The 9,916-nt window shown below is 39.5% G+C and overlaps 1 protein-coding gene across 2 annotated transcripts in view; it reads left to right on the top strand.

Moving 5' to 3' along the window:
• The window catches only part of grin2aa (glutamate receptor, ionotropic, N-methyl D-aspartate 2A, a), a 213,496-nt gene that overhangs the window by 8,633 nt on the left and 194,947 nt on the right, over window positions 1–9,916 (top strand). For both annotated transcript variants that reach the window (XM_014006933.1, XM_014006934.1), the window contains exon 2: window positions 6,203–6,697. In XM_014006933.1, coding sequence (XP_013862387.1) covers window positions 6,203–6,697 — 495 coding nt within the window. The remainder of the gene's footprint in view (window positions 1–6,202; window positions 6,698–9,916) is intronic.

Genomic DNA, 9,916 nt, shown 5'->3' with positions numbered 1-9,916 from the left:
ACAGTATGTAGACCAATGGAGGGGCCAGTGTGGAAAGAAAAACGAATGCAACATCGAGATTACAAAGCAGAGTATGCACGATGGACACACACACACACCCAAACAAACACGTCCTCTGGGCTGTAGACTGAAACGTACACTTATCATCGTCAGTATCAGCCCATCTGACTCTGTTAATAAGTCATATCGTTAAAGTGTGTACAGTATGTTCATCTATTTTTAATTCAATTTGGGAAGATAGCGGCGAGAACAAATGTGACTTCAGCGATAAATGCAGTCATTTTAATCATCATGTAGAGATAATGCAGCTAAATTATTAATGCTTGTGAGGCAGGGTTGCGTGTGGAACAGAAGTGTGGGCTCGGTGATGGTGACACGTGTAGGACCAATAGTGATGGTGTTTCATGAGACTCTTTTCAAAATAAACCAATAAATAACTCTTTGAAAATATGATTCTTATTTGTAAGTGCCTGATCATTATCAAATGAGCTGATCCATATTAAAACATTTAGTACTATACAGTATGTTATGTGAGTCTTCGTGTGTGTGAAACAGCCACTGGTATAGGTGTGCCTGCCAAACATCAGTTACTATTGCGATGCCAAGAAACAATAGCCTCAGTGTGAAACTGCCCCGTTTAGGCCTTTTGCAGAGGATATTTTTTCTCTTCCACTTTGTTTTCCACCAATCCTTTTCATTCAATCCTCCTGTTTCCCAAAATACATGCATCTCTGGAAAGAAAGAAAATAAGGACAAACTACAAACACAGCAAATAAATTGTTGTCCAGATTTGACACAACCAGCAATTGGAGCCAAAAGATAATCCTGTCARCAACAGAGTCACATTTTCATTTTAATACACCAAATAGGAACCAGTTTGACCCTAAATGACAGCTGGTTTTGTCAAGCAGACTAAAAGCTCCAGAGGCATTTTATTATTGCATTTCGCTAGAACATTAGCATATTTTGAAGTGCTTATTTTGTGTGTCTTTCCACCCAATAGCTCTTTCTTGATATCAGCAATATGACTCGTTGTCCAGGGCAGGATCTCATTGGGGCAACATGAACACTCAATAAATAGATAAAAAAGTTATCTGTCATTTGCACCTTGAACAAGTTGTCTGTCAGTTATTTGCAGCCCCACTTCTTGCTGCAGAGAGTGTGTCACAGACAGGATGGAAGGGGAGAGAGGTGTAGTGAATAGGTTCACCTTGAGGCATTTTCATAAAAGAGTTTAGCAAAAAAAACTGTTGATGTTGAAGCTCTCTTTGACTGTTCATGAAGTGCTAATTGAGCCAGTCGTGTCTTGCGTAGACATTAGCTTTCAAAAGTGAAGCAAGCTTTCATGGAAACCAAAGGAAGCTGAGTAGATATCAGCTGTACTGGCGTGAAACGCTGCACGATAAATGTGCGACAGATCTGATGCCATTTTTTAAAACTTGACAAACTCAGTCATTAATCTTCTCCGGTATTTATTGTTGCTTAGGCCTTCAAAATCTGTCGTCAGGTGGTTAAAGCTGCAATGCATTATTAAGTTTCTAAGCTGGTTGACTTGTTCTTATCGACTGTTACGRCTCTTTTACTACCTCACAATGTGCTGGCTTTAATCCCTCATGCCTCTGTAGCCCCCCATCAAAAATATTACCAAGATGGCCAGAGGTGTCGCTTAAAGACACCCGAGTGCAGAATGTAGTTGAAGATTGATTCAACAGTGTTTTTGTAGTCCACAGCAAGTCTTACTAGGCTCCTAGTCATATAGTTTAGAAGTTCCTGGCACAGCTTTATGCGCTTCCAAAGTGTGAGAAGAAAAAGCAATCTGCCCTTCATGTGTATTGTAACCAGCCCTGCAAAAACAGTGAAAATCATTCAAATTCTACTGTTGCTTTAAAGGGGACACATCATGCTTTAGCCCTTAAAGGCATTTTGTACTTGGAGTCTTTAGGAGTGCAGAAAAGTTTAATTTAGTCTCTACCGTTGTTGCGTAGATATCTTTAGATTCTGTTTGGGTAATATTTTTCAGTCAGTTCAGATTTTAGAACAATACCGTCACAGTATTAGCCGCAGAACTGTTATGCAAGGTCGTGGACTTTCGGCTAACCAATTTCACAAATCCACGGTTCTGCAAGTTTGTTGTCTTCATTCTCCTCTCGCTCTAAGCCTGAGCCCGGCCACCCTATGAAGAAAGCTCATTTCGGCTGCTTGTATCCAGGATCTTGTTCTTTCAGTCATGATCCACGACTCATGACCATAAGTGAGGGTTGGAACATAGAAAGTAAACTGAGAGCTTTGCTTTTGACTCAGCTCTTTCTTTACCACAACAGTCTGTTGATCCATCTCCCACTCCATCCTACCATCACTCGTGAACAAGACATTAAGATCCCTAAACTCTTCTACTTGCAACCCACTTTCAGTGGGTGGCATCCATATTTATTTAAGTAAACCCAGAATGCTGCATGTGATGTCACATCTTCTGCAAATGTGGGTTGCTTGAATGTCGCATTTGAATTAGAATGCAAATGACCATGCAAAATCAGATCTGAGCGAAAAATTCTCAGACGGGAGTTAAACCAGTTTCCCATAAACAGCTCCCTGACTCGTTTCAGTTTGTCCTTTCTATCAAACTCTGTAGATCATTAATAAAACATTATTGGCTCAGGGCTTCAAGCTTTGCTGTGGCCACTGTCTCACAACACCAACAACAAAAGACACCTACTGAGCTGCAGCACCATTTGATGCCCCGGGAATGAGAGCTTGTTGAAATGATGTAATGTTCAGTGATGAGACAGCTGTCAGAAAGATCAGTTTGTTTCTTAACGGGACTTTCTGTAGGAGACAATTTACATAAAAGGACAAACAGAATTGACTAAAATAAGCCAATTAATGTCATAAATCATATGTCATACCAACTATTGAGCCTTTGAAGTAGCTTTATCTGCACAAATTTGATGTAAGGCTGCATTGAGATGAAAAGTGTGTGTTTCAGTGTGAGCAAATGCAATAGTGAGTTTAACTGTGGTAGTTGTTTTGCACCAGTCTAAAAGAAAATGCAAAATAATCACTATCACAACCAACTCCTCTCTGTGCCTGCACCCCCCGCCAAACACACACACACACACACACACACACACCTACACACATCCACCCCACCCTTTTTGAACCTGCTGCTTGTAGAAGCATAAAACCGGATCATATGTTGTGAGATATATGATCAGGTGTGTTAGGCATTAACCATATGGGCTCATAATGTGTCTGCGCGCGCTCTTGACGATTTATGGATTCACCGACAGAACTGTATGCATTTGAGTCACCGCAGAGCCTGTTGCAGTGTGAGTGATTCACAGGAGCTCGTCATTCCTCACGCCAATCTTGGAGGCAGTGCTGAGATCACAAATTCAAAAAAATAAAATAAAGTAAAAGAACTAATTTCCAATGCATTTCAACCCATTAAGATTAGAAAAATAGATATTAAATATTGAAATAGGTGCTGCTAATCAGTGATAAAAACAAAGCAATTGAACAAAATGGCTCTCTTTTTTTAGCCTTTCTTATTTTCCAAGATGTTAAGTCTACCATCAAATTTAGAGACTGTGAGCTCTTTTTTTTTTTTTTTACATTTTTGTGTTTCTAAGCATTGCCACAGCTTCACTTTATTGTTCAATGTTGGATGACCAAAGGAAAAACAAGTTCAGTTCTAAGCATGATGATGTCTTTATATAATTGTTTGTAGCCTGAAATACCTTGTACAACTGTAAAAAAAAAAAAGATTATACTGCAGCACAAAACTTTTATTAGGCTCACTAGAACATTGTTTAGCAGTTTATCCAAAGGTAAAATGAAATCCAAAGTTGAATTATCAAAATTTACACTGCAAAAAAAGTTTAACTAAATGAAACTTGTGTCTTGCTTTTTTCTTAGAAGCTGTTTAATTATTTGACAGCTTCCAATGACAATTTGTCTTTATCAATTTTAAAGGTGACATTTAGTGCTTTTAAATCATTTTTTTCCACATTTAAATCATTCAGTTGTGTTCAAGCTCCTCTTTCACCCCTGTTCAGAGGTGCGTCTGAAAGCAACTTGTTTTTGTGCTGTCTTTAAATGCAAAAAAGGTGCTTCACACCCTGCCCCACTCAACACCACTAGGCCATTTTTGTAGTCTCATAGCAGAGACATGATTGTCTAGCAGCGCATACATGTTTATTTTCAATTTGTTTTTAAGATGTCAAAATTGGAAAACGGCCATCCAGCCTTGCATGTTAAAGCCAGACTCTGACCCAGGGATAGGGTGAGGAGTTTTGTCATCTGGGGGGAGCTTGAAACAACGCTGCAGCTCCTCTGCATCAAAATAAGTCAGTTGAGGTAGTTTGGGCATCTGCTTAGGATACCTCTTGGATGGTTATCTTTTGAGGTGTTTCTGTCATGTTCCATTGGTCGGAGTGCCAAAAAAAAGCCCCAGAAAAATGGCTTCCTTTATTCCTCTCTCAAACTAACATTACTCTCTGCCAAGGATGAGAACATTTTCATCCCTGAAAAAGTGACAACTGGCATGTAGATAGATGAGTGTAAACTGCAGAGTCCTGTGCTGGCTCATTCTTTTGAATAGGGATGCACGATATATCGGTATTGATATCGGTATCGGCCAATATTGGTAGTTTAGAATATCAGTATCGGTCCGATATGTAAAACTGGGCCGATATTAACATCTGAAATTGACTTCCCACTTTTTATCTTTGTGTTTCTGTTTTGGGAGGGGAGATGGTTGGTTGAGCAGCATCTGTTTGATCACGACAGTGATATTGACGCTGCATAGCCAGCAATAACCAAAAGTAGGGAGCCATGTCAGAGGTCTGGTTGTCTATTTACGGTATCAAAAAAAGACCCAAGTGTGTTTGTGCATATACAGCATGCATAATATAATTTGTGGGTTTGTGTAACATCGGTAAATTTCAGTTATCTGCCATAACAACAATAATTATATCGGATATCGATATCGGCTGAAATTTTCATATCGGTGCATCCCCACTTTTGAACAGTGGTTGCTTTGTTTCCCCAATGTATAACTGATCACAGTCCTACTGACACTTAATATCGTACACAACATTACTCTGTGCCAGGGGACATAATCTTTGGAGTGAAGCAAAGTAGAACTAAAGGAAGCCACTTTTGTGAAGAAAAAATATCTGTCATTAAACAGGGGTGGGGGCCTCCATGTCCAGTTGTCTTTTTAAAAGCAAGCATGGCTCAGCCCTATGTGAAAAATTGGTGATAATCAGAGCCCTAATTATCATCAGGCTGATGATCCTCTATGAAAGAGGGATATTTAGGGCACTCTATTAGGCTGAGGGTCCTTTTTTTGCATGTGGACAAACAGTTTTGATTGTCACCRTTACACTTGTTTGTCCATTACGTGGAAGTGCTAATAAGGCTGAGTTTAACTGAAACTCCTCAGACTGAAGAAGTCTCTTGGAGGAGAGACAAAATGTTTCATTAAAGAAGAACCCATCCAGATGACCTACTTAACTTTTTTTAAGTCAAGGCAAGTTTTGTTTTGTAGCTGAAGATTTCAGGAGGTCAAAGCTTCAAACTGTATGACGGTAAAGATAACATCAGTACCTAGATCTATATATGTACCCTTTACCTCAGTGGAGTAAAAGCTGGATGAAAGGACATTTTATTTTTATGACATATGCTTTAATTCAACAGTCATTTTAGGAATTTCTCAATAAATTGAATAAATCACATATTTTCTACATTTTGTAAACTGCCAAACAGTGTTTATAATAGACTTTTTGAAGTGTTTTACTGACACAGGAGGTTGAACACATTACACTTGAAACAGTATCAACATGTACTCATTTTGTCTGTAAAGCACTGCATGTACCCAAATCATCCAATCCCAGTAGTCATGACCAGAAAATGTGTACTTGTTAGTCATCTCTTTTTCCCACCCCTCTCCAACTTCCTCTCAGGGCCATCTCCCTTCCCACAAGTTTTATGATTTTAATAAACTAACTGAAAAGAAGTACATATTTTTAAAAAAGTTGCTACTTGGACACGTGGATTAAGAGCTGCACATTAACAATTTATCTTCTCTGCTTTTTCCCCCTATCTGTTTTCTATCTTACCACACTTCTCTGCCCAAACCTTTTCACTCTTTGATCTGTCTACATCTGGCTCTGCTTCCCATCATCCTCTCTCCATGCAGGGGATGAAGTGGATCAGCATTATGTCCCTCAGCAGCAAAAGGAGCAAGAGGAGGATTAGAAGGAGGAGTACTTGGAGCAGTGTAGGGGATGGCGTGCTACTCTCCTTGGTCCTGGTGGCGGTGACCACCATGGCCAGCCCTGCAGCGGCGCAAAAGCAGAGAAGCGGCGGCGGTTCGGAAAAAGTGCCGGTCTTGAACATCGCAGTGATCCTGGGACGCACGCGCTACATCTCTGACCGAGACATCCGAGCTCTTTGGAGCAAAGAAGACCCCATCGACGTCAACATGGTCACACTGCTGGTCAACGAGACTGACCCAAAAAGCATCATCACCCACATGTGCGACCTGATGTCGGGAACCAAGATCCACGGCGTGGTGTTCGGGGATGGCACTGACCAGGAGGCCATTGCCCAAATTTTGGATTTTATTTCCTCGCAGACGCTCATACCCATCTTGGGCATTCATGGAGGGTCGTCCATGATCATGGCTGACAAGGTATGTAAAATGACCTGGGTTTTACCTGAAAATGGGCGTTATAAGAAAATGATTGGCAAATGGATGTTTGATTCCCAAGATGTATGCTTGAAGCATTGAAATGCAATGATATGGAAAAAATGGTGTAATGAATGATAAAGATACATTTTTTAATTGATTGAAAGTCAATTGTCAACATGTCTCACTTTTATCTTTAAGTATCAGTGGAAAGAGGAAACCGCTAACTAAATGGAAGTCGTTGCACTTGATTGYACCTTGAAAAAAAGCTTGAAGGAAGCAAAGAGGTCTGTACAGATACAAGTGCATTTGGATCACAAGAATGCAAACATGATGCTCCTATTTTCTTTGTTTATACATCATAGGAGACATTATGTTAAGGCAAAATTAGAACAAAATATCTAAAGTGATGTGAGTGGGTTAAAAGTGAGGCTTTGTTGATTGAAAAAACAAGCTGAATGCTCACCAATCACCTGTCTCATTTAAAAATGTGTGAACACGACCACTTCTTGTACTTATAACATAAATGTTTACATTTATAAGCCTTGCACACTCACGGAGTTCATTTGGGACTGTGAGTGGGAAAAAAAACTATGTAGGTTTGATAACCCACAGAGAGACATCACAATCATCTAGGTCAACAACTACAGTGTAATACGACAGAAGAAAAGGTGCTGGAAGGATGAGGTAAGTTTCCTCAGGAAACTGCTGGAGYCGTATGAGGTATTTGACAAAGTGGCAGAGAACAGGATGAAGAGAAGAAGAGTATTTATGAGTAAAGACAGAAGAAATTAAGAAAGGAATTTGTGTTATGACCAAAATGAGTTACGTGGTCTGAGCTGTGATTTCGGAAATTTTCACTGATCCCTCAACAAGGTGCAAAAGGCTTGATTGGTTTCCTCATTTAAATAGGCAAAGCCTCTTTGCCTGCCAATCACATTGAAACGAGAATGGGGAAAAAATGAGCGGTGAATGATTGTGCGGACTCGGGCACCACTGATGAGCTCCTTGAATTCATCATATTTCACAATGGAGCCATACTTAAATCAGTTATTTGCCCAGATCAAAGAGGGCTTTCTTACAGGGATGGCTAAGGGAGGAAAATTAACCTATGATTCACATTTAAATCAAATTCAATAAAAAAATTTCAATTATTTGTGGTAAATGAATCTTGGCAAATAGGCAAAAGTAGGTCAGTTAAAATCTACTTTTGTAAAGTAAAGACATGTAATTTTATACTATAGAATTTATTAAATCAAGCATTGCTTTAGGGGTAAATGATTCACTAACTTGTGAGCGTAATCTCTGTTGTGGTAGAATATTGACCCAATCCAACCCCATCCAACAGTCACTTCAGTTCTAAACAGCTTACAACTTCTGTTTAATGGGGGAAAGATGTGGAGCTTGTGCAAACAAATCATTACCTTATAAATAAAGTAGCATTTCCTTTAGAGAAGCTTTGCCAGAGTTGAGGAGAGAAGAGGACTCATCAACCACTACAAGTATAGTAGAAACTTTTAGGCTTTATGGCTTCTACTAAAAACATCTAAACTTTGCTACAAACACACACACACACACACACACACACACACACACACACACACACACACACACGAGCCAAAGAGAAGGTAACATTCATCTGCAGACTGCATACACAAAATTTGTGGTTGTTGATGATCTTTCCCGAACAGGAACATACTGTATAAATGTGATGCCTTTGTTTTACAGTACTGTTATGCATTTGTTGTACTATACTAGATGTGTGTGTGTGTGTGTGGGGGGGGGGGGCTCTTTTGTTTTCCCACTCAATGCTTTTGCATTATCTTGCAGTACATTTTGCATTCCCACACAAAAGTTAAACGTTTTGTAAGAATTGTATTGAATGCAACTTTTTCTTTGAAATATCCAGTTACCAAAACAGGATGTGTCCTCACAAGTTAGGGAAACTGACAGTGACCGGCGTGGTTGCATAGAGTTTAAATATTTGCATATTACATATAACTACATTCCTGGTTGTGATGCATTCATTCTGAAGCTGAGATAAAGTAGTAGTCTAACTCCTGTTTAATGCTGAGCATGTGTTTGTTAATAAAATGTCAGGGACAACAGAAATAAACAACTTTTGCAAGTGAACGCAAAAGAAAATAATTCCCCCCATGTCCCCTAGCGAGCATTTGCAAATAAAGTCTTGCTGATTTCTGATCGCTTCGACTGGAGAAATGTTTTCTGATTTTAAAACTTTGGCTAAAGTGGTGCTTGTTCTTCCAACAGTGTCGCAGCAGAGCGTGGGTTTAACTTAAGAACCACTGGCACCTGCAGATGTCTGGCTGTAGACTCACTGTGCATACCGTGAGATTTTCCTTAGAATTAAAAAAAAAATATATATTTTTCATAATTATTAGACTTTTTATTGCATAAATAAAAACCCATATTCTTTTTCTGTTTTTATTTAATAATATTTTCAACATAGTGGCAGCAGTGCGTTGTAGCTGACTGTATCGCCTTTCTCTCCTCTGTTCTCCTCCTGCTAAGGAGGCAGAGACAGAAATAAGAAGGCATTATCTAATGCTGCAAACTGCAGCCACTAAATAAAATTTGTAGATTGTTTATTTTCTTTCTTTTTTTTTACTTTTCGTAAAGTAACTGAGTCAAAAGCGGGACATGGTGTGTGCGTCACATTGTGCACGTTGGGCCTAGTGTGGGACAGATGAGCTGTTTTTCAGCACCATGCGCTCATGTGGCCTGCATTTGTGTGTGGTGCACTGATGAGATTTTCTCCGATAAAATCCTGCAGGCGCCGCATCCGAGGTAGAACTGCAAAACCAACATGGCAATAGCCACATTCTCTTGAATGTTTAGTCATTATCATTTAAAAAAGTAAGTGACGGGTAAAAATTTATCATGACTGATTTTTTTTTACCCTGTCAGTCAAAATGACGGACAGCAAAATAGTCTAGCTCAACCTCTGGTGCAACATTTTCTGTGAGCTGAAATGGCTGAGAAAAGACACAAATGTAGGCTGGCAGTTTTCAGGCTCAGGGTACAGTAGGGGGCGCTCGTRAGCTCAGACATTGCATGAGCTGCAGAAGAGGTCACTCTGAGCTGCAAGACAAGTAACAGAAAGTTATAGTTAGCAAGCTAAGTGCAGTGTTTTTGGTACCTGCTTTGTAAACATTCAGCTAATAAAGTAAAAACAAAAAGTAACGTTCAACTATATATATA

This window comes from Austrofundulus limnaeus, unplaced genomic scaffold (assembly GCF_001266775.1).
Source record: "Austrofundulus limnaeus strain Quisiro unplaced genomic scaffold, Austrofundulus_limnaeus-1.0 Scaffold38, whole genome shotgun sequence".
In the NCBI taxonomy this organism is placed as follows: Eukaryota; Metazoa; Chordata; class Actinopteri; order Cyprinodontiformes; family Rivulidae; genus Austrofundulus; species Austrofundulus limnaeus.
The sequence above is the reverse complement of the archived record's forward strand: the minus strand, read 5'-3'. Positions and strand labels throughout refer to the sequence as shown.